This window comes from Schistocerca cancellata, chromosome 5 (assembly GCF_023864275.1).
Source record: "Schistocerca cancellata isolate TAMUIC-IGC-003103 chromosome 5, iqSchCanc2.1, whole genome shotgun sequence".
Lineage (NCBI taxonomy): Eukaryota > Metazoa > Arthropoda > Insecta > Orthoptera > Acrididae > Schistocerca > Schistocerca cancellata.
This window is the reverse complement of record NC_064630.1, coordinates 831,997,074-832,022,687: the sequence shown is the minus strand read 5'-3', so window position 1 is coordinate 832,022,687 and position 25,614 is coordinate 831,997,074. Positions and strand designations below refer to the sequence as shown.

Genomic DNA, 25,614 nt, shown 5'->3' with positions numbered 1-25,614 from the left:
ACTCTTATAACTGCCAAATGCTTTCTGTACAAATTGTAAATAGCCTTTTGCTCCCTGTATTTTAGCCCTGACACCTTTAGAATTTGAAAGAGAGTATTCCAGTCAACATTGTCAAAAGCTTTCTCTATGTCCACAAATGCTAGAAACGTAGGTTTACTTTTCCTTAATCTATTTTCTAACGTAAGACGTAGGGTCCGTATTGCCTCACGTGTTCCAACATTTCTACGGAATCCAAACTGATCTTCCCCGAGGTCGGCTTCGACCAGTTTTTCCATTCGTTTGTAAAGAATTCATGTTAGTATTTTGCAGCCATGGCTTATTAAACTGATAGTTCGGTAATTTTCACATCTGTCAGCACCTGCTTTCTTTGGGATTGCAATTACGAGGTGCATTCAAGTTCTAAGGCCTCTGATTTCTTTTCTCCGGACTGGAAAGAGATAGAAACATGCGCATTATTTTAAAATGAGGCCGCGTTCATTGTCAATACGTCCCAGAGATGGCAGCACCGTACGGCAGATGGAATTTTACCGCCAGCGGCGAGAATGAGAACTGTTTCATATACTTACAAATGGAGACGTTTTCCTTACTTGAACAGCGTGCAATCATTCGTTTTCTGAATTTGCGCGGTGTGAAACCAATTGAAATTCATCGACAGTTGAAGGAGACATGTGGTGATGGAGTTATGAATGCGTCGAAAGTGCGTTCGTGGGGGCGACAGTTTAATGAAGGCAGAACATCGTGTGTCAACAAACCGAAACAACCTCGGGCCCGCACAAGCCGGTCTGACGACATGATCGAGAAAGTGGAGAGAATTGTTTTGGGGGATCGCCGAATGACTGTTGAACAGATCGCCTCCAGAGTTGGCGTTTCTGTGGGTTCTGTGCACACAATCCTGCATGACGACCTGAAAGTGCGAAAAGTGTCGTCCAGTTGGGTGACACGAATGCTGACGGACGACCACATGGCTGCTCGTGTGGCATGTTGCCAAGCAATGTTGACGCACAATGACAGCTTGACTGGGACTTTCTTTTCGTCGGGTGTGACAATGGATGAAACGTGGATGCCATTTTTCAATCCAGAAACAAAGCGCCAGTCAGCTCAATGGAAGCACACAGATTCACCGCCACCAAAAAAATTTCGGGTAACTGCCAGTGCTGAAAAAATGATGGTGTCCATGTTCTGGGACAGCGAGGGCGTAATCCTTACCCATTGCATTCCAAAGGGCACTACGATAACAGGTGCATCCTACGAAAATGTTTTGAAGAACAAATTCCTTCCTGCACTGCAACAAAAACGTCCGGGAAGGGCTGTGCATGTGCTGTTTCACCAAGACAACGCACCCGCACATCGAGCTAACGTTACGCAACAGTTTCTTCGTGATAACAACTTTGAAGTGTTTCCTCATGCTCTCTACTCACCTGACCTGGCTCCTAGTGACTTTTGGCTTTTTCCAACAATGAAAGACACTCTCCGTGGCCGCACATTCACCAGCCGTGCTACTATTGCCTCAGCGATTTTCCAGTGGTCAAAACAGACTCCTAAAGAAGCCTTCGCCGCTGCCATGGAATCATGGCGTCAGCGTTGTGAAAAATGTGTACGTTTGCAGGGCGATTACGTCGAGAAGTAACGCCAGTTTCATCGATTTCGGGTGAGTAGTTAATTAGAAAAAAATCGGAGGCCTTAGAACTTGAATGCACCTCGTATTATTTTCTTCTTGAAGTCTGATGGTATTTCGCCTGTCTCATACATCTTGCTCACCAGATGGTAGAGTTTTGTCAGGACTGGCTCTCCCAAAGCTGTCAATAGTTCTAATGGAATGTTGTCTGCTCCTGGGGCCTTTTTTTGACCAGGTCTTTCAGTGCCCTGCCAAACTCTTCATGCAGTATCGTATCTCCCATTTCATCTTGCTCTACATCCTCTTCCATTTCCATAATATTGTCTTCAAGTAAATCGCCCTTGTATAGACCCTCTATATACTGCTTCCATCTTTCTGCTTTCCCTTCTTTGCTTAGAACTGTGTTCCGTCTGAGCTCTTGATATTCATACAAGTGGTTCTCTTTTTCTCCAAAGGTCTCTTTAATTTTTCTGTAGGCAGTATCTATCTTACCCCTAGTGAGATAAGCCTCTACATCCTTACATTTGTCCTCTAGCCATCCCTGCTTGGCCATTTTGCACTTCCTGTCGATCTCATTTTTGAGACGTTTGTATTCCATTTAGCCTGCTTCATTTACTGCATTTTTATATTTTCCCCTTTCATCGATTAAGTTCAATATTTCTTCTGTTACCCATGGATTTCTACAAGCCCTCGTCTTTTTACCTACTAGATCCTCTGCTGCCTTCACTACTTTGTCTCTCAAAGCTACCCATTCTTGTTCTACTGTATTTCTTTCCCCCATTCCTGTCAATTGTTCCCTTATGCTCTCCCTGAAACTCTCTGTCAGTTTATCCAGGTCCCATCTTCTTAAATTCCCACCTTTTTTCAGTTTCTTCAGTTTTAATCTACAGTTCACAACCAATAGATTGTGGTCGGAGTCCACATCGGCCCATGGAAATGTCTTATAATTTAAAACCTGGTTCCTAAATCTCTCTCTTACCATTATATAATCTGAAACCTGTCAATATCTTTTCCATGTATACAACCTTCTTTCATGATTCTTGAACCAAGTGTTAGTTATGATTAAGTTGTGCTCTGTGAAAAATTCTATCAGGCAGCTTCCTGTTTCATTTCTTAGCCCCAACCCATATTCACCTACTACGTTTCCTTCTCTCCCTTTTCCCACTACCGAATTCCAGTCGCCCATCACTATTAAATTTTCGTCTCCCTTCACTATCTGAATAATTTCTTTTATTTCATCATACAGTTCTTCAATTCCTTCATCATCTACAGAGCTAGTTGGCATATAAACTTGTACTACTGTAGAAGGTGTGGGCTTCGTGTCTATCTTGGCCACAATAATGCATTCACTATGCTGTTTGTAGTAGCTTACCCACACTCCTATTTTTCTATTCATTATGAAACCAACGCCTGCATTGCCCCTATTTGACTTTGTATTTATAACCCTGTAGTCACCTGGCCAGAAGTCTTGTTCCTCCTGCCACCGAACTTCACTAATTCTCACTATATCTAACTTTAACCTACACACTTTTTAAATTTTCTAACCTACCTGCCCGATTAAGGGATCTGACATTCCACACCCCGATTTGTAGAACGCCAGTTTTCTTTCTCCTGATAATGACGTCCTCTTGAGTAGTCGCCGCCTGGAGACCCGAATGGGGGACTATTTTACCTCCAGAATATTTTACCCAAGAGGACGCCATCATCATTTAACCATACAGTAAAGCTGCATGCCCTCGGGAAAAATTACGGATGTAGTTTCCCCCTGCTTTCAGCGTTTCCCCCTGCTTTCAGCTGTTCACAGTACCAGCACAGCAAGGCCGTTTTGGTTAGTGTTACAAGGCCAGATCAGTCAATCATCCAGACTGTTGCCCCTGCAGCTACTGAAAAGGCTGCTGCCCCTCTTCAGGAACCACACGTTTTGTCTGGCCTCTCAACAGATCCCCTCCGTTATGGTTGCACCTACAGTACGGCTATCTGTATCGCTGAGGCACTCCTATCTTACCAAAATAATTTCAGTAGAGACCTGCAAACTCCTCCTAAATAATGCAGGACAGTAATGTGTGGACACGTTCAGTACTCGTAAACTGTCCAAATAATGCATGGGACAGCCTATAAACCTGCACACAAACAATGTTAGAAGGCACTGCTCGCCGCCCCCCTGTTCATTGGACTGCACAGGAGGCTACTGCACACGCTCCCATAAGTCAGGATTCACCGATACACCGTGCGAAGTGATGCACGGATGCCTGTTCGTGACCCACACACATGAGGCAGCACAACATCCCTTTCATACTTGGTACTTGAGAAATTGCTCTCGTAATATGTGATCACCTAGGCGCCGTTGATGACGCGACCAGACAGGAGCGAAGACTTATTTACAGAGCGCAGAAGCTCCATGGTGGGCCACACGAGCATGTGTTTTCCACTACACTCCCCCTACCTGTCCGGTGAAGAGTTAATTGCCAAGTGATGCTGCAGAAATCCGTTCCAGAATAGCACAAGCTGCTTTCTCCCTAGCGACTTTAATGGACCATCTATGACGTGTGGCTGACACATCACAGAACATAGCTACATACCATCGCAAGTGCCTCTAGCAATGTTCTCAGTGTTATACTTAAGCCACATGGCTATCTAAAATAATAAATAAATCAAACTTTAGTAAATTGGACAGTGTCCCAGAAATACTTTAGGTGTGCTTTCATAGGAGTGTTCATGATGTCTCAGCTTGTGCACAGAAATTCTTGCCCTGACGGAACCTTTCACGAAAATAGCGCAGAATAACATCTAATGCACTCTTCCCAGCGGTCCTAATGTGATACCCTGTCCATCACATGCTACCCTTCCTGCTTAGAGACTCCTATATCCAAGCACATAGGATGTCTTGAGAATGAATCGAGCATTATGATTGGATCTTATCGAATTTACCCACCAAATTACTGATGCCACCTGTATCGAAGCACCATTCACCTTTTCTTTCATCTGCAGATGAGACTTCCAGCAGTAAAATTATTTTGCACAGATCGCTAAATTGCATTGGCAGTTAAACTCGCGAATTTGTCTACAGATCATCAAATACATACGAGACTCACAAGAATATTGGAAGGCAGAAAGATGTTTACCAGTATAACTACAATTAAATATTACGATTGCTTCTACAGTCTGACACAGATCGATGTACAGGAAATGTCTCCTCTTGACGGCTGTGCTTCTGGAACAAATCTCAGTATATATAGCACACATAATTTTCCGTGTAAAATCTCTCTCATATCCTCACGGTTGCTGAATCTATACGTTCCTCACGATACGACACACAGTCATCTTTTCTAGTGATGCCACAATATAAACCACAGTAGCTTTACAATGGAATACATACACACTTTACACAACATAAGCCACAGGAACTGTACAATGCAATATATACACATTTTACACATACAGTGCAGTTATCTTTTATATCTGTACAGCATCCAAAAAAATTACGGTATGCCTACACGCACACTAACTATATGTCACGATTCTCCTCAGTCCTAGGGAAGTCTTTTCTTTCTTTCGACAGATGTGACTTTCTGTGGCAAAAAACTATTTTACACTGACCGCCATATTGCATCAACAACTAAACCTTGCAAAGTGCCATGCATATTGTGAAATACGGAAAGACTGTTACTCAATAACACGGCTCTGCCACTGATTACAGGAGGTTGAATATAAGAGTGAGAAACCGATCTCCAACGCTGCAATATATCACTGCGTATCGTGTCAATGTAGTAAACATACAATTCATATCCTCCGGCATACAAAATCATTCCTTTTACATCAGAAAGCCGTCAGTGGATTGAAGGCACTCTCAGAACTGTTGTTCAAAGACTGGCTCGTTCCTCCCACCTCCCCCCCCCGTCCCCCCCTCGGTACAAACACGTTACTGTTTCTGTTCCAGACCTGTCTGCTTGCTCGCGTTTCTGCACTTATCTCCAGACTCTGGAATTACAAGAACACATGTAGTTTCACATGGGTTGCCATAATATTGTACCATTTTCGTTGAACTTCTAGATATCAAGAACATAGCAATAGAATGTACATAACAATATTGCTCCCACAACATAATTTCGAAGATACAGAGTGGAAACTATTGAAATTTCCTGGCAGATGAAAACTGTGTGCTGGACCGAGACCCGAACTCGGGACCTTTGCCTTTCGCAGGCAAGTGCTCTACCGACTGAGCTACCCGTGCACGACTCACGCCCTGTCCTCACACGTTTAATTCCACCAGTACCTCGTCTCCTACCTTCCAAAGGTTCGGAAGGTAATGGCGAATACCTCTTACAAGGAAACAGATTAAATCGTAGGAGCAGTGTCAGACATGTGAAAATTATTGTTTATTTTATGCCTTATTAATTATAGATCTGTCCAGTCGCAGATAATTAACAAAGAGTTACAAATTTTGTAGGCAGCTCGCATTTGTGGTAACAATTATCAAATTAATTTTGCTGGGATTTTTTCTTTGTTACGGGAACTGGCCATTACAGCCGCTGTGGGAGCGCCCTCGGCGTCGTATTCTCCCAAAAGGTCAGTCCGTCACAGAGTCACACTTCACACATCCAATCTGGCTAAGATCAGTCCGTAAGTTGGCCGTCTAGTTTCAACGTTTTGGTTTCGACATAACATACGCGTTCGACCTCTTCAACACTGTGAGGGAGAAAACCATCCCAGGAGACACTTCGCGCGCCTTATGACAGACCAGCCGCCCCAGGTACTGATGATGCAAGTCCGGTTGCTTACTTTCAGGGTCCGTGCCAGTTTGACCACGAGCAGGAACTCTGTCACGTCGACGGGGAGGTTGCGCACGGTGACGGGACGATTAGAGGCGAATCTAATCTCCCGCTATGTACAGATCGTATGCAGGGAGATGGTTAAGAGAAGTGGAGAAGTGAAGGCAGGCAGGTGGCCCCCCAGCTCACCTCGTACTCGAGCTTGACGTGCTCGCCGCCGCCCCAGGGCACGTAGGCGCAGCCGTCGCGCGGCGCCAGCCGGCCGGGCACCAGGTCGCCCTCGTGCCGGCTGCGGCACACGTACAGCTCCCAGCCGTCCACGTCGACGCCGGCCGCGACGGCGCCCTCGTCGGCGTAGCCCAGCGTCCGCTCCACCCAGAAGTAGTGCTTGCCCTCTGCGACACGAGCACACAGGTCCCGCGTCAGTGCTGCCGCAGGTGACGCACATTTATCTCGGCCTTAGCGTAGCAATACAGGGTGTAAACGGTATAAGCTGTCAAGATTATACAGACGGTACATCTCGGTGTGCTTTAAATAAAAGTCCAATGAAATGCCGTTGTATCACTTCTTCATTTTTGAATTTCTAAAAGAACGATATTTGTAGGATTGGTAGTAGACGCATTTCTGTTTACATTGTCAGCTGACGGCACACGAGCTTGCTTGTGCATCACCGACATCGACGCGGCATTCGGAGAAAGGTAAGGGACGAACCGGAGCAATGTAAACATTGAAAGTTCTGGGTGATCAAAAAGTCAGTATAAATTTCAGAACTTAATAAACCACGGAATAATGTAGGTAGAGAGGTAAAAATTGACACACATGCTTGGAATGACATGGGCTCTTATTGGAACAAAAAAAAAAGAAACAAAGTTCACAAAATGTCCGACAGATGGCGCTGTACAGCAAAACGTCAGTGACTGCCTATGACAATCGTGTATAAAAGGAACTGTAATGAGAGAGAGAATCAGGGTTGCACCCCTCTACCATCCTCCACACCTACAAATCCTTAATCCGTCCCAACCTCTGTTATGCCAGTCCTGCCTGGATATCTGCCCCCCCCCCCCCCAAATTCTATACATCCCTCCAAATCCTTGAGCGTCATGCACTCCGCCTCGCCTTCCGTATACGCTTCCCGTCCCCCGTGCGGATCCTCTATGATCTCATTCCTTTCCCCCAACTGCTCCTCTTCCTCGAACATATCCGCATCCTCTACACCTCCCCCCCTGGTTGCTCCTCTCCTCTCCCATCCCCGCCCCCTGCCACGTCTTCACTTTTGTATCCCCCCTACCCTCCATCTCTACACCATACATCTCCTTTCCCAAGGTGGCTTCCATCAACTCCCCCTCCTGGATGGTGCCCTCTCTCCCTCCATTTATCCCTCCTATCAACTCTGATCCTCACCCCCCTCCTTTCCTCCATCCTTTCCCTGGGCTCCTTCTTCCTCCCCCCTTCCATCCTGTGTTTTCTCCCCGCCTACCCTCTCCCTATCTCCTTTCTCTCCCCCCCCCCCTGAGTCCTTTTGTACTCCCCTCCTCTGCCTTCCCCACTCCCTGGGACGTCTGCTCAGCACCCCTCACCCCTCTTATGGATCCTCATTTTCCATTGGCTCCTTTCCCCCCTCCCCCTTCACTTTTCCTCTCCTTCCCCCCCTTTTTTTCCCGTCATCTGACCAGTTTCCCCCCACCTGCTCTCGGGTGTGGTATGTCGTATCTGTGCCAACTTTTTAGTCCAGTGTTAACGCGAGTGTACAGTGTTGTGCGTCTTTCCACAGTGTTGCGAACAGAAATCTTGCTGTCGCTGGGTGTGCATTTTATATCTCTTGCGAACAGAACCCAGACTGTCGCCGTGTTTTTTAATTGTCTGTCTATTATTTTTCTGCTTCCTGTGTATTTTATTAGCATCATCAACCCTGTGTTTTATGTTTTAAGTTCCAGAATTTTCTGCCATTTTACCTTTAAGCCACCGATTTTATCGCCAACTGTTATTATTTTTTATTATCTTCATCTTTTTAAACCAAATTCTGTAGGCTGAAGAGCGGCGTAATAAGCTGCTGCCAGCCCGCCCCCTTTAGGGGGAATCGAAACTCAATAAAGAAAAAAAAAAGAGAGAATCAGTTGCGCCAGCAGTCGCAGCATGTTGACGTTACCTGAAAAGGCGCTTTTAGTGAAGCTGTATTATCAGAATGGTGAATGTGACAGTTCAGCGTTACGATCCTATTGCCGTAGGAAGGGGATTCGAACCGATAAACGTCCGTTGGCAAATGCAGCTTTGGCGAGAATGATTTCGAAGTTCGAAGCCACGGGTTCTCTAGACGATAGACCCCGTAGTGGCCGACCGAGCACAAGGCGTAATGCTGCTGAGACTGTTCAGGAAGAAAAGGAGTCTGTAGCGGGTTCGTCTATGGCACAGGGAAGTCAGCGCTCGTGCAGTCGCACGTCGCACCGGCATTCCGTACACTACTGTTTGGTTGCCACTGAGGCGTACCCTCCGATGCTATCCGTACAAAATCCATCGGCATCATGAACTGTTACCTGGCGATTTAGTGAAGCTGAGGGCATTTGCAGTGTGGGCGTTTCAAAAGATGGCGGAAGATGACGAATGTGAGTAACGTGTTGTGGACCGACAAAGCTCATTTCAGGCTCCGACGTTCTGTCAACGCCCACAAATGCAGAATTTGGGCTACCGAAAATCCTAGAACTGTCGTGGAAACTCCATTGCACGACGAGAAAGTCACGGTATGGGTTGGATTTACCACATCTACCGTTACCGTTATCGGGCCTTTTTTCTTCGAGGAAATGCGTGATTCTGGTCTTGTAACTGCTACCGTGACGGGTCAGAGGTACGCCGATATGTTACAGAATCACATCATTCCCAGCTTGGCTGATAAACACCTGCTGGAACGTACGATGTTTATGCAGGATGGCGCTCCACCTCATATTGCTAGACGCGTGAAATATCTCTTGCGCGCGTCATTTGGTGATGACCGTGTGCTCAGCCGCCACTTTCGTCATGCTTGGCCTCCCAGGTCCCCACACCTCAGTCCGTGTGATTATTGGCTTTGGGGTTACCTGAAGTCGCAAGTGTATCGCGATCGACCGACATCTCTAGGGATGCTGAAAGACAACATCCGACGCCAATGCCTCACTGTAACTCCGGACATGCTAAACAGTGCTGTTCACAACATTATTCCTCGACTACAGCTATTGTTGAGGAATGATGGTGGACATATTGAGCATTTCCTGTAAATAACATCATCTTTGCTTTGTCTTACTTTGATATGCTAATTATTGCTATTCTGATCAGATGAAGCGCCATCTGTGGAACATTTTTTGAAATTTTGTATTTCTTTGGTTCTAATAAAACCCCATGTCATTGCAGGTATGTGAGTCAATTTGTACCTCTCTATCTACATTATTCCGTGATTTATTCAGTTTTCAAATTTAAACTGACTTTTTGATCACTCGGTATACACCGGCGTGGTGCAGCGGGTAGGTACTACCGAAACAAGCAACGTAAAAAGTCACTGGGTTGTCAAGAACGTGTCATTTGTTTTATGTAAACAATTAATTTCCTCTTTTACAACAATACCATGACGAAGCTCGTGGTAGTAAAAAGAGCATCAAATAAAATGTATTTCCCTTAGTACGAAATAAACCAACTACCACGTAATTTGTTGCGCGCTAATTACAAGCATCTTGTCAAAGCTTTTAATAAAATAGTCTTTTAGACTGAAAGGGCTTCGCATCCTCCATGTAGGAACAAGTTTTAACACTTTCGCGCTGGCGCCTACCACGCTCCACACTACTAATTATGCTACCAACAATACATTAACGTACGATTTATTATCTATCAGCCAGGCGCTACGAACAACTGTGACCCTTCGACGAAAGAGTTTTCTGAACGAATGAGTTATCACGAAATTTATGATTAATTTAGTGCATAATTATTTTATGTGATGTCTCGTTGCTTTAAATGAATGGACTTACGCCGCTTTTAAAATAAAATGTCTGTATTTGAAAGCCGGACGGGCGCTGATAACCTCGTCGTTGTGCGCCCTAAAACACTCTGTGCACCACACGAGGAAGGGCATCAAACAGAATAACGCCTTCAGGGCCCCAGAAGCTCTCAACTTTTACTTCGGAGGAGAGGTAGCGTGGCGAGACTCTGCGGATTGCCGTTCTGTTTCCGGTTCGAAATGATGAACCCACGATTCATCGCCTGTGACGATGTTCGACAACAAATTGCCACGATCAGCCTCATAATACATAATAAATTCCGCGCAGATGTTCCTTCGTTGTTCTTTATGGTCTGCTAGGCGTCGACGAACCTAGTGCGCACAAACATTTTAGTGCTCTAGCTGGTGGACCGCAGCAGCACTATCAATAGAGACGTCGAGTTGTGCAGCGGATGTTTGATTGTGACCTATCGATCACCTCGAATGAGAGGGTCTGCACGTTCCAACACTGCAGAAGCACGGCCAGGCGCCGCGCGCGAGGTCCGACAGGTCGCGCAAACCTTGTTGCGGAAATGACACAAGCCTCGCCCAACGACTCGTCATGCTTTTGTTCACTACCAGCTCTCCGCAGACATTCTGCAAGAAACTACGTATGTCTGTGACACTCTGGTTTTCCGCCAAAAGAAACTCAATGACATCCATCAGCTTGGAACGCAGCTCCGTTACAGACGCCATTTTGAAGACTATATACAGTGCCACCATCTATCGTAATTTCATGAAACTATAGGGTCTCAAGTGGGAATATCCCACGATGTCTGACAACAAACTCCGCATTGTTTCAAACGAAACTGGCCGCGAAAGATATGTGTTGCATTACTTACTGAAAGCACATCGTATAAAGCACCTGACTCAATGCCACACCAAGGCAACAAAAGTACCATCCTACGTGCATAAAACAAAATTTGTGAGTACATTCAGGATTTCCTGACAGGAAGGACATACCATGCATCCCCCAGGTGTACGGTTTGGGACCGTTTCGGTTAACGTTGTGTATTGAACACCAGACAGAGAATATTAACAGCAACTTCAGACAGATGTTGCATTTAACAGTAATGAAATACTGTCTGAAGAAATATGCAGACCTTTCATGATAATAGTACAAAGTGGTATGCAGAGTGGCAGCTTGCTTCAAATGTTCAGAGAAGTAAATTTGTGCACTAACTCACGAGAGGCAACACGACCACTGGATTCTTGTAATTATTTATATTTATGATAAGCGAAGTTCAGAAATCAAATATCAATAACCCAAAGTAGTTCGATGAAACTCTTAAAAATTTACGAGAAAACAGAGTTTAAAGTTTTCCGAGCAGCTGTAGTTCGCTATAGCTGGAGTGATTTTTCAGCGGCCCACATGGCTATGTAGTAAAATAATCGCCTAACATCTGTGATAACTAATTACCTTTAAATCACTGAAAGAACGAATTCCGAGCAGCTGTAGTTCGCTATAGCTGAAGTGATTTTTCAGCGCTCGACGTGGCTATGTAGTAAAATAATCGCCTAACATCTGCGATAACTAATTACCTTTAAATCACTGAAACAAGGAATAACTTTCCTCAGGCCACGTGGCTCAGTGGTGGAACGCTCATCTACCACTTTGGTGAACTGAGTTTGATTCCTGGCCGCTCCAATTTTTTAAACAAAGTTGTACGGTCTGCAAACATTTCCGTAAAAAATGAGAAAAACCGGCAGCGCAAGACACCGTTAATAGCTGGATCGAGTCTCATTCCGGTCTTTCTTTTCAGTTTTTTCGTTCACTTCGAATACCTACGTTATTGAGATGTAAAATCATCAAATATGTGCTAATTAACACATATCTCCTATTTCGTACTGAAAAACGCACGTCTTCTTACTTCTAATTACATATCACACACAAAATTCCAGTTTTCATTGCAAATACACGCCCTTAATTAGTGATGTTTTATTAAAGATTTTAAAAAAGGCTTGTTTAAATTTAAAAAACTTATTGCAAGTAAACATTTTATTTCTTTACGTGTTTTACGCTTCACGGAAATGCTAATATAACTTTCACCTTTGTTTAAAAATTTGCGTCAACTTGGAATCGGATCCATACAGCCCACATACTAGGAGAGCATTCTACCATGCAGCTCCTTCTAAAATTTGCGTTTGTTGAAAGTCGAACCCATAGTATCTACACGTTACGCTAGCATAACTTAGCCGCGTGGCCCGTTGGAAAATTGCTCTAGCTTTAGCGAATCAAAATTGTTTTCGGAGGCTGATATTTGAATACTGAACACCATGTACCATAACTATAATAAATTATAAAAGCACGATTGTCGTGTGGTCTGTTTGTCAGACAAGTAGTTACCTTACGCCCTGAGTCACAATTGGAATCAGAAAATTTGAATAAATTCAAATAAACAGCAAATCGAAGGATATGAAAGAAATTCGCTACCGCCTGCTATCAGAATCTCCCGCAGACGAGACCACACTGAGCACCGCACACAGGTCCTCCAGCAGCTACTTTTACCGCGCTCCATTAGCGAGTAGGGCGGGAACATCCAGTAATACACCGAGGTAGTAAAGAGTCATGGGCGACCTCCTCATATCGCTACAGACTCGCTTTTTTCGCGGCGTAGTGCAGCAGCCCGACGTGGCACGGACTAAAGTCGCTGGAAGTCCACTATAGAAATATTGAGCCACGCTGCCCCTACAGCTGTCCGTAGTTGCGGTGTAGGATTTCGTGCACCAATTGACCACCCGATTATGTACCCTAAATGTTCACTGGAATTCATGTCAGGCGATCGGGTAGCGTCGAACTGTCAAGAATGTTCTTCAAGCCAATCGCTAACAACTGTGTCTTCCATAAGAATTCCATGAGTGTTTTGGGACATGAATGGGTACAAATGGTCTCCAAGTGGCCAAACACAATCATTGCCAGTCAATGGACCAGAGGACCCAGTCTGTTCCATGTAAACACAGGCCACACCGTTATGGAGCCACCGTCAGCTTGCCCCGTGCCTTGTTGACAACCTGGCTCTATGGCTTCGTGGGCTCTGTGCCACTCTCGAACCCTTACCAACTGAAATCTGAACAGGCCACGGTATTGCAGTAGTCTAGGGTACAACCAATACGGTCACGAGCCCAGGAGAGCCGCTGCAGAGGATGCCGTGCTGTCAGCAGAGGCACTCGCCTCCGTCGTCCGTTGCCACGGCCCACTAATGCCAAATGTCGCTGCACTGTCCTAGTGGATACATCGTCGTACGTCCCAGATTACTTTCTGCGGTTATTTTTCACAGTGTTGCTTGCTGTTAGCACTGATAACTGTACGCAGACGCCGCTGCTCTCGGTCGTTAAGTGAAGGCCGTCAGCCACTGAGTTGCCGGTGGTGAGAGGTGACACCTGAAATTTGGTGTTCTCGGCACACTCGGAATACTGAATTCGCTAAAGATTTCGGAAACGGAATGACCCAAGGAGCTAGCTGCAACTACCATTTCACATTCAAAATCTATTAATTCTCGTCGTGCATCCGTAATGACGTGAGTTATCTTTTCAGATGTATTACCTGAACGCAAATGACAGCCCTTTTACATTTTGCGTATGCTATGCTAGCGCCATCTTTGGATGTGTACGTCCCTGTCCCATGTCTTTTGTCACCTCAGTCCATGCGTGCAGCGCCATCTGCTTCACAGCCGTCTGAAAGTAGTAGGTGTGGATCTCGATGCTCGTAGATGCAGATGTACGGGGAGTTCTGAAAAATAATATCTCCAGATATTTTATATCAAAACTCTTAAAACTTTTTAAACAAATCAACTTCATTAACATTCTTCATTTTTGTTCTTCGTGTTCACATATCTGTTTCTCTAGTGATGGTACAACCGACTGGTAAGTCGATAATTTTTCGTTCAGTTGGTTTTTTTCAGTCGAGTGGAACAACGGAGTCAAACTAGTCTCTGCATCCGTGTCAGCTACATGACTGTTGTCATTCATCCACTGGGTTGAGTGGTTTCACTCAATGCGAGACAACCGACTGAGACAAGTCTCATTCGGTTGTGGCCGTTATATAAATGAATGTTTTCACTCACTGACCAGGATGGAGTGGTTTCATTCAGTGCGAGAGAACAGACTAACTCAAGTCTCTGTCGGTTGCGGCCGTTGTGTGAATGTTTTCACTTAGTTTCTGGGTCTCAGTGATTTTTGCTAACACACGCTCTTCACCTTTTTCCGTAGGGTTTTTGAGGTGGGCGGTCGCTTCACGCCGCCGCCGTAGCCTCCTGCTGTGGCAGCCGGTGCAAGGACACCGCTACACACGAATTTCGAGGTAGCAGAGTTAAAGGAGAAACGCGTCTGCATTAAATTTGCGACAAACTCAAGAAACCCTTTACAGAGCCACACCAAATGATGAAGAAAGCCTACGGTGATGAGTGCTTAAGCCGTATTCGGCGTTACAAGTTACTCACATGGTTTAAAAATGGCCGGACGGAAGTTAAAGATGACCCTCATTCGGGACGCCCTTCGACATCCACCGATGACGCTCATGTCAAGAACATCAAAGAAACTGTGCGTGCCAATCGAAGACGGACTTCGAAAGATTGCGGAAGTGTGTAACATTTCAGTTGAATCTGGTCATGAAATCCTGACACAGCATCTTGGAATTGATCGTGTTACGGCCAGTTCGTCCCGAAGAGAATCTTAGCTTGTGATGAGAGGTGAGTCTAGTGTTATGATGTTGAGACCGTGTTTCAGTCTTGACAATGGGTCGGGAAAGGTTCTCCAAGACCAAAAGAAGCTCGTCAGGTGAGGCCAAATGTCACAGCCAAGCTGACAGTTTTATGTCACTTCCATCACGATAACGCACTCGCACATTTACCCCTGTTGGTGAGTGGCTATTGTACAAGAAACGAAATCACTGTGCTGCCTCCTCCTCCGTACTCTCCATACGTTGCGCATGCGGAAGATTTGCAACGTTAGACGAGATTCAGCAAGAGGCGTAGCCTTGCTGCTTCCGGAAGTCTAAACGGCATTGGGAGCGGTGAATCAATTGTGGAGGAGAGTATTTCGAAGTTGGCCATGGGCAATAAGTAAAATGCAAGCGTAGAAAAATTTCGTGGACAAAACTCGGGACTTTTTTGAACACATCTCGAATACCGCTGTTTTGCTTCGCCTACTGAAAGTACTACGGACTGATTTCACTCAGAAGAATAAGTGGATAACTCGGTCCTTAAAAAGTGCTTTGAAGTGAAGTCCGCCACCGGTAGCTGAGTGCTCAGCGCGACAGACTTAATCCTAAGGGCCCGGGTTCGATTCCCGACTGGGTGGGAGATTTTCTCCGCTCAGGGACTGGGTGTTGTGTTGTGCTAATCATCATCATTTCATGCTTATCGACGCGCAAGTCGCCGAAGTGGCGTCAAATCGAAAGACTTGCACCAGGCGAACGGTCTACCCGACGGGAGGCCCTCGTCACACGACATTATTATTATTAATTGAATGAATGAGTGAATACAAGCTTCAACTGACAGTAAAACTAAGAACTGCTTTCATTTGAAAAGGAAAGAATGAAAAACTCAGGACTGGACAGTCTGTCAACTGGTTTCATTGGGCTGCTCCCGGAGACTGGTTTCAAGCCAAAGAAATGAATGAATAAATATACCACCGATATGTAATACTGCAACTGACTCACTCGATTATTTTCATTCTTTTGCTCTCACAGAGTGGTTTCACTCAAAAGAATGCCGATACATAAAACTACAATCGAATGAGTCGATTATTTTCCAACGAGTAACAGAATCGATTGTTTTCACTCGGTTGTTCTCATGACTAACCCTGGGAGAAACACGTGTCTGTCAGCGACAGAGTGGTTTGTTGTTACCGTAACTGTAGAATATTTCACTTTGTTGACGGAGCCACACCATAAGTCTACTTGCAACGCGTCATTACTAGCCAAGTGAAACACTGGAAGGCGTTCGTAACTTTTGGGAACAGATGAAAATCGGATGGGGCCAAGTCGAGACTGTATGGAGGATGATGAATGGCGGTGAACCCAAAGCGTGGGACTGTTGCGGATGTCGCAGCGCCCGTGTGGCGTTGTAATGCTGGAGGAGACGGTGCTCAGTGTGCAGACCAACTTTTCGCATTCGTGCTGTCAGTTTTCTGGGGTTCTCGCGGTACACCAGCTTAGTCGTTTTGCTCGCCGCCGTGTCACAGTCAACAATTCGGAGCCCCATAGCGGCAGTGGGTTGCAACTTGTTTCAGCGAGGCACTACAGTCGACCAGGAGTCTGAGTAATACCGCAACCGATATTGAGGACAAAATAAGAAATTCGGAGGCATTTAGTTTTTAGCACGCTCCCGTGGAGAGGAGGAAAGAAGTGGCGGCCGAGTTGTGCAATCGCCGGCGAGCGCAGCGCTTCCTCGGGCAGCCGCGACGGGGCGGAAGCCGGCGCGAACTGCGCGCCGTGACGTCACGCGCTGCAAGGCCGCCCGCTCACACGGCTGCTGCTGCGCATGTGCGCGGGCGTTCGCTTCCTCCGTGGCAAATGCGCGCCGAACCGAACCGCCAGCGCCACTTCGAGTGCTTCAAAGTTCAGGTTCCTGGTAACATTCCGTGGCGTCCACCATTTCCTGTGGTGGCCGATAAATAACTATCGTAGGTTCTTTGTTAACACTTATTTCCGTGTCGAATGAGATGAGTTACGCAGTTCGCGGCCAGGCCCTGCCTTCATCTGCTGCCTGTTAGCTAGGCATGCTTATAGACGTTACTAAAGTCCTTCCAAATGGTGTAGGATCTCAATGCAGGTTCAGCTCGTTTGAGATCAAAAGTCATTTGCTTTCGAGTCTGCTGTTGCTCGTCATCAAAGGAACAAACCGGTTATCCATACGGCTACTAGTAACGATCGTTATTTTACCATCTACTTATATAGTCAATAACACCACAGCATTTTTCAGCTTTTATAGCTATTCCTCAGTCGCCAATAGAGAAATGTTACAGTCTCCAAACTACCGTGTGATTCCTTGGGGTATTGCGAGATACGAATTTGGAAACGAAGAGGTTTAAAATAATGTTAACGCTCGAGGAACTAAATGTTGCGAATTATGGAAATATTACGAAATACCGATTCACATCGTCTTGAAACACTGTTTCACACTTGCACTACTGCATTTAATAAGCTGACGTTCCAATTTGGAGTCAAAAGAATGTTCGTTGTTACAAGTCATCATCTAACATTAACGTCAGCTGGCAGAATTATGTAGACACACCCCCTTAAACATCAAAGGCTGTTCATTCAGAGTAATTATTCACGTATAAAATGTCATATACTAATTTTATGTCAAGCGACAATGATACTGTTTTAGGCACCTAATATTACGTTAAAAGTCATTCATTGGAGGGTATTGTACCGATTAAATTTTACACGAAACATGTATTTGTCGATTCAGTATGACATTTTATGAATATCCTGCAACTCCTGGCTCTTATGTGTAAAGATTTATGTTTCTTCATTGAGATCTCGTTTTATGTTATTTCAACGTAACGGATAATATGAAAGATATTTTCGGTTACAACGTCTTTAGTCACGTTGGGGACCAATTATTGTACCCAAATACAACAATAGTATTGTTAATCTCGTTTAGAATCGTTTTTCTATTAGTTCTAAATAATATCTTGTGGAATGACTTCAGAATAATTAGTGTACTCCTGATTTAGAACGAAGTTGTTAAGAGTACTATGAAGTTGGTTGTCAATTCAGAAACCTGTTTTCGTATTCTGGTGAAACAAGTTATCAGCCTTACTGGGTATATTGCCTAGAAAACAGGGAGCAGAATATTTGATATTTATTTATGAGTGACCTATGCACCATACGATGGCGTGATCATTACGGGTAAAATAAACGACCCTATTCCGTCTTTTGTTTTTTACCTAGCCTGTTAAGCAACACAGGATTATTTAGTGCCTGGCACTATCAACATGTCAGTCAGTCATTAACAACTGTCTCCTACTCAAAAAGGTCATCAAATAAACGTAATTGAAATCGATGTTGTCTCGTAACAAGCTAAAATTGGTGGGTGCTACGTGTCAAACCTGCTGCCGTTGATTTATGGTCTCTCTTATCTTTCCATAGCCTCATCTGACACTTTTGCGCAACTGTGGCCTCACTATCGGATTTCCTTTATATTACGCAATATGTGCAACCGATCTCTGGGACTGCGGTGACATCATTTTAGCGGGGGATACAGTGAACATCGCACTTTAAACGATTGATTTCACACCAGCTTCAGATCAAAACACTTAGATAACTGCTTTTCGCCAAGCTGTCTTTTTATTCCAAATTTCCATTCAGTTATTCTCAGCTCCGTGCTGTACCTATTTTTTGTTACCCTTTTCGTTAATTCCTTGTTATTGGGTCTTCCTATACTCTTTCATGAAGCTCATTCTCCAAAATATTTTAATTTCTCTATTTCCTGAGTCCCTTTTTCCACACCTTGTCTGTTAGTCTTTTTCTTTATTTTAATCAGGCGTAGCGTAGAGTATGGAGAAAGCAGGTAGTTATTCCTCATAAAGGTGACGTGGGGCTTAACAGTTGTCCGCGAAAGGTCGTTAAAACAAAATGTTAGTTTTCCGTACAGGTAAGTCACTCAGTGTGATCTGAGTTGTTCACATAAATACTTGTCGTAAGGGGAAATGCCCATCAGTGTTCGTAATGAGCGTCTAAGACAAAATTATTCCTGTCACACAGGCGCAAGGAAAATGCCGCGAGGAGAAATTAAAAAAAAAAAGGATAGATGGAAAGGTCAAAACTCACTACAACTTCACTATGATGAGATGGTGAGGACATTGTAGACAACAACAGAGACCGAAGAAGTTCATGACGAATTTAAAAACGCGCGATGGCGTGGTGTTTAGCTCAGAGACCAGGCAGTGTGTGTCCAGCAAGTGTGACACACACAGTATCTAGATACGAATGTGACACCAAAACTATTGTTACTACGGTACCGTATATTGGTGCCTGGTGAGTGTAAATGAGGCTAAAGTGACCAGACTACTACTGTACAGAATCTAATGGAGAGTTAGAAAGTAATTCGAATCAGAGTAACTGTCGTTATGCCTAGGCTGTAAAGGAAATTTAGCGCAGGACAAAAATATTGTATACAAAGACACAATCGATTGATTAAACATCGTCACTGGTGGTAAAAACGAATAGAGCGAGCAATCTCAGATCTTTAATCGACTGTGGCTGACAATCAAAGAAGCAATGAGGACTCTGGAGCACTGGTGCAATTCTGGAAGGGGTGGCAGCATGTCGTAGGCCAGGTGGGTCGTTAGGCTTGCCTTCATGTTTTTCTGCAGCGGGGCGGTGTGGCGCAGTGTCCATTCAACCTGTTGTGTGGTAGGGGAGTCGATGAAGAGCGAAAAAAAAAAAATAACAAGTAAGCCGGAAAAAAAGTCCTCAGAATGGATCGCACCAAGTTCGAGGCACGCTACTTTTATTGTGAACAGTGGGCCACTCCATGGCAACAAGAAATGAAATGTTACATAGCAACATCACCCAGAAGGAAGGCCCGTATGATACGTTTGTTGCGATGACCACTGTGGGGCCTAAAGCGCGGAGTGTGACGTCTGGAAGAGGGAGGAAGAGACTTGCAGACCGAGTCCGTATGCCTCACCGCTGCGGCTTATCGCAGAATTATTGTTTTATCGCCAAACTGAAGGCTGAGAACTGCAGACAGGTACGTAAGACGCGGACGTTGTCGGCGTTTACGGTCCTCGTTTGAGACATTGTCGACGGCGACCTGAAACGGAAAGTCCTCGAGGTCTGCACTTCCTCTACGAGTTCGAAAAACAAAACCGCGCCTCACTGTTGAACGCTAAGTGTCTCACAGATCAGACGGAGAGTTCTGAAGGCCACACCGTCCGATTACCGACGACGAGATGTGTTTCCAGAACACTTAGACAACAGCTGCCGGCGGAAAAAGACAACGTTGGCACAAGCTGACGTATTACACAGCAGTACATGGAAACATGACTCATTCGCTGCTTCTGCCACTATGCTTGGAACGTAAATAAACAAAGGCAACGTTACCAGTCGCGAAACTTCGGTTCTTCAACACCAGTAGCTATGCTCCGCCGTCAAATGGTTCAAATGGCTCTGAGCACTATGGGACAACATCTGAGGTCGTCAGTCCCCTAGACTTAGAACTACCTAAACCTAACTAACCTAAGGACATTACACACATCCATGCCCGAGGCAGGATTCGAACCTGCGACCGTAGCAGCAGCGCGGTTCCGGACTGAAGGGCCTAGAACCGCTCGGCCACAACGGCGCTCCATCGTCAGTTTTGCGCCGTTATTTAAGCTGCTGTACTCGCAGAAAAAGCAGCGAACTCGAAATTTCTGCAGCCTCGCGTGTTCTCCCCGAGAGCTGTCAATGCGCTGCGCAGCTCCAGTGCCGAGCAACTGAACTGAGATCCAAGTAATCGCCCGGTGATGCGTTGGAGCCTTCGAGCGAATGTATTGAAGTCTTCGAGCGCGCCGTGTCTCAAGAATTAAGGTTTAACGAGTAGCGCACCAACATGAACAGCATGTATACGCACTAGAGATGGGCAAAACTGTTCTTTTCAGAGATCGGATCAGAACTGTTCACTCCCTGAAATGAATTACCTCTTTTTCATGACTCACCACTCATTTACAATAGAAAATAAATGAAAGGCACATTGCCCTTTAAACTTGGTTTATTCCAGTACTATACCTGTATTTTGATCTTATTTGATCCTATTTTGAAGTAACACAGATAATGAGTAAGAATTTTGTATTGTTTATTGAAATTTCCACGATATGACAAAGTTTTTGATTATTGATTTATTTTGCACTATCGTGGTTTTGTGGGTGATCAGAAAATGTTGTAACTTGAGATTTACATTAACAATATATTTGGCTATAATGTATTAAAATTTCATTAACCTCATACAAATACATCGCGAGCCATATATTTTTAAAGTGAACGTTTCCTTCCGAAGACGCCTAAAATCGCAAAATCCGTACCAGAATAAGAAAATAAAATATAAATTTGACTGTAAAACGAAAGTGCTGCATATAGCCTTACGCAGAATAAAACAAGGAAAATATTGGTGTATCACATTTTGCGATACATTTATCGGTTCGCTCGTTATTAAAGCGTAAATTCGAGTGTCCGTAATAAAAATCCTATAGTAAGAGGAGTCGTCAGGAACCTAATCTGATCAGTTTAAACAAATAAAAATAAAATAAAAACAAATGATGTATACATAACATAATAATGTAATATACATAGCGGTATTACTACGATGAACAATATCCAGTAGAGACGAACTCGATGCAGAAGCACTGAGTCGAGCAGGTCGAGCCGCGAGCTGTATTACTGCGTGAGCTGAGACCGCAGAGACCAGAGTGACACCTGAGTTGCTTTGCTCAACACTCTGGCTAGAGTCGAGAACGGTGGGGTGAGCGTTGAGCGGGCGAGTTCCGAGGGTGGGGGGAGCGGTGAACTCACCCGCTCCGAGACAAATCGTCCGTTCCCTTGCGAGCAGGTTGTTGCAAGTAGTTCCTATGTTATCCGCTAGGTGGTTCTCTGTCCTGTTGCTCGCATCAACTGCCCAGAGGGCAGGACGTGCGACTGAAACGATCGCCGCCAGACACTGCACGCGGCAGACGACGCACAGAGACGGCACGGCATATGTGAATCACAAAATCCAATGGGGCACTGCACAATGCAGGCAGCGAAGGTAGAAGCAGGGCAGAGGCCGGCGCTGGCTGTGTTGTGTGGCGTGCACTGTGCTGTGACCAGCAGAGGCGCTGCTGATATGCTCCGTCTCTCTCTCTCTCTGTCTCTCTCTCTCTCTCTCTCTCTCTCTCTCTCTCTCTCTCTGCCGTGGGAAACGTTTGGAGCTACCGTTCTTTTTTTCTGAATCACTGATTGTTCACTCCTTTGAAAGATTCAACTCTATGAATCAGTTCAAGAGCGCATCCCCCATCTCTAATACGCACGCGTACAGTATAACGGTTCTGGGCTGCCGGCAGAGTACTCACCAACCATGGCGCGGCCGGGTCGGACCTGCCCGATGACCTCGAACCTGCCGGGTGCTGCGCTCTGTTGTGCTGTGCTGTGCTGTGGTGCGTGTGGCGCCTGCCGCAGCGCGGAGCGGCCGCTGCGTGTTTGGCTGCCGCCACGTGCGACGCCGCACTCTTATAGAGAGAGAGCGGCTGTCAGGTGCAAGGCCGGCGGGGAGGCGGGCGGCGGGGAGTCGCGGCGGACGTTGCGTGCGAGCCGAGCAACAGCGGCGGCCAGCTGGCGGGTCGGAATGGGCGGGGAAGGGGGGGGGGGCACTCTGACGTCACGCAGTGGCGAAACGACGCAGCAACCGCGAGCCAGAAGACGGGCTAGGCCGCTTCCTAGGAGCGGGCGCCCGATGCGCTGGCCCGGCAGGTAGGCGCTATCGACCGATCGATAGCGATCGCTTGCCCTCGGCGTTACACCTGCCCACGCTGTCGCAAGTCTCGGTGCGGCTCCGTAAGAAGTCACTTCGCCTGACGTGACACTTCTTAGCATATTGTTCCATCATTTTGTGTCCCAGGTAAATGACTTCCTCCCCCCTCTTCATATGTATTACGAATTTTCAGCATTAACGTCTACGAGAAGAGATGAAAAAGTATACCATGAAATAAAGGAATGCTTGCGTAGTTCACAATGGTGCGCCGAAACAACTAAACGCGTTAGTCAATTAATGTCATTTTCGTATGCACTTATTTTAAAATTAATAGCTTTCGCATTGATACATAATACAATAAGAGGAGTACTAAAGAGAAAAGTATGGTAATGATGATAAGTTATTTATCCAAAATCCGTAACAGTTTACTGAAGAAGAGGCGCGGGCTGACAGAAACGCCATTGTAAAACTATTGTTGTTGCGCTCTTCACTTGGAAGACTGTTTTGATAGTACTCCCTCCTGTGCAAGCCATGCAAGCTGCGTAACTATTGCCAGCTACGTTCACTCGATCCTACCTGGTCTGTTCATGCACCGAGCGAGGTGGCGCAGTGGTTAGACACTGGACTCGCATTCGGGAGGACGACGGTTCAATCCCGTCTCCAACCATCCTGATTTAGGTTTTCCCTGATTTCCCTAAATCGTTTCAGGCAAATGCCGGGATGGTTCCTTTGAAAGGGCACGGCCGATTTCCTTCCCAATCCTTCCCTAACCCGAGCTTGGGCTCCGTCTCTAATGACCTCGTTGTCGACGGGACGTTAAACACTAACCACCTACCTACCTACCTGTTTATGCCTAGGTACCCTTCCACAATTTTACCCCCAGCCAAGTCTCCACAAGCACAAGCGCGCGCACACACACACACACACACACACACACACACACACACACACACACACACCAAACACACATACACTTCTCTCCATTACCATACTGACTATCTTGTCATGTCTCAGAATATCGTCTTAACCGATCCCTACTTTTAGTCAGGTTGAGCTATAAATTTCTCTCCTTCTCATCTGTTCCCCAGCGCCCCCCTGTTGTGCCACATCTCGAAAGCTTCTGTAGTCTTCTTGTTTGAACAGCTCATCGTCCACAGTACTCGTTTTTACAAGCCTACAAAATGGTTCAAATGGCTCTGAGCACTATGGGACTTAACTGCTGAAGTCATCAGTTCAAAATGGTTCAAATGGCTCTAAGCACTATGGGAGTTAACTTCTGAGGACATTAGTCCCCTAGAACCTAGAACTACTTAAACCTAATTAACCTAAGGACATCACACACATCCATGCCCGAGGCAGGATTCGAACCTGCGACCGTAGCGGTCGCGCGGTTCCAGACTGTAGCGCCTAGAACCGCTCGGCCACTCCGGCCGGCGAGGTCATCAGTCCCCTAGAACTTAGAACTACTTAAGGACATCACACACATCCATGCCCGAGGCAGGATTCGAACCTGCGACCGTAGCGGTCGCGCGGTTGCAGACTGTAGCGCCTACAACCGCTCGGCCACTACGGCCTGCAAGCGTACATTACAGATAAATACCTTTAGAAAACACTTCCTAACACTTAAATTAATCTTACACCTTCTTATGAAACGCTTTTCTTGCTATTGCGAGTCTGCATTTTATATTGACTTTACCTCGTGCGTCATCAGTTATTTGAAGGTAATTGTGCACGCTATACGAAATACAGCGAGGTCACAGGTTCCTGAGACATCCATGCATTTTACATAGCGTCCATAATAACAGTAATACAACCTTCAAATTACGTAAAAATGAGCGCACACTTCTTACGTGACTTCACGTCACACGTGTCATCATCAGCTATTTTGCCCAAATAGCACAACGCATCCACTACTTGTAGCGTCTCATTTCCTTATCTAATTATCTCACGTCGCCTGATTTAATTCGACTATTTCTCATCACCCTTGTTTTGCTCTTGTTGATATTCATCTCGTGATTTCCTTCCAAGACACTATCCGCTCCATTCAACTGACATTGCAAGTGTTTTGCAGTCTGTCAGAATCGCAGTATCATTCGGAAAACCTCGAAGCTTTACTTTTTGTGGTATGACTCGTTCGAAGTTGACGCCAGACTGGATTTAATGAGAAAGCGTTAAGAACGTAAAACGCAGTGTGCTGTCAACTTGGAACGAAGCAGCGCGGACACTAAATGTAGCGACAACGACGCTAGAAACCTCAACAATCAGCGAGCGGTCAAACTCGGATAACATGTGGGCATGTCACGCATCCAAGTTAATCTCTGAGTGGTGGGAGCGGTGAGGCTGCTCATGAGGGAATTTAATGAAGACTTGTTAGTAGTGGCGGAGAAACATTCCAACAAATTATACTCTGTTATATGCAAAAAAGACAAACATTATGATCGTAAAGTAAACATGTGGACGGAACGTAAATCTGAACACGATACTGAATCGTCACCATTCTCGCTATGCAGAAAAACGAAGCCGGCCAGTAAAAGAACATTTTAAATCGAAAAATAATTTCAGGTTTCCTCCTCGCCACGTTTCCTCCGAGCCCATCGCTGACGGGAACGTTCGCCACGTAATTCCGCAGTAATTTGTCTTCACCGAGGTGCGAAATCTTTGCATTCTATACCTCGTCATATGGCCAGATGTTTTCTGCCTCTATCAGTAAAAGAGACAAACAAACAGATCGTGATGGTAGCGCTTTGGGCCTACACTTCCTACAGAACGAACGTATTGATTTGCTTCCAGTATCCGCTG

At 45.5% G+C, this 25,614-nt stretch overlaps 1 protein-coding gene across 1 annotated transcript in view; it reads right to left on the bottom strand.

Moving 5' to 3' along the window:
- LOC126188831 (uncharacterized) overlaps window positions 1-25,614 on the bottom strand; it is a 58,766-nt gene that overhangs the window by 9,648 nt on the left and 23,504 nt on the right. Inside the window, exons 2-3 of the mRNA XM_049930444.1 lie at window positions 22,418-22,573; window positions 6,574-6,779 (exon numbers count right to left, since the gene is read on the bottom strand). Coding sequence (XP_049786401.1) covers window positions 6,574-6,779; window positions 22,418-22,573 — 362 coding nt within the window. The remainder of the gene's footprint in view (window positions 1-6,573; window positions 6,780-22,417; window positions 22,574-25,614) is intronic.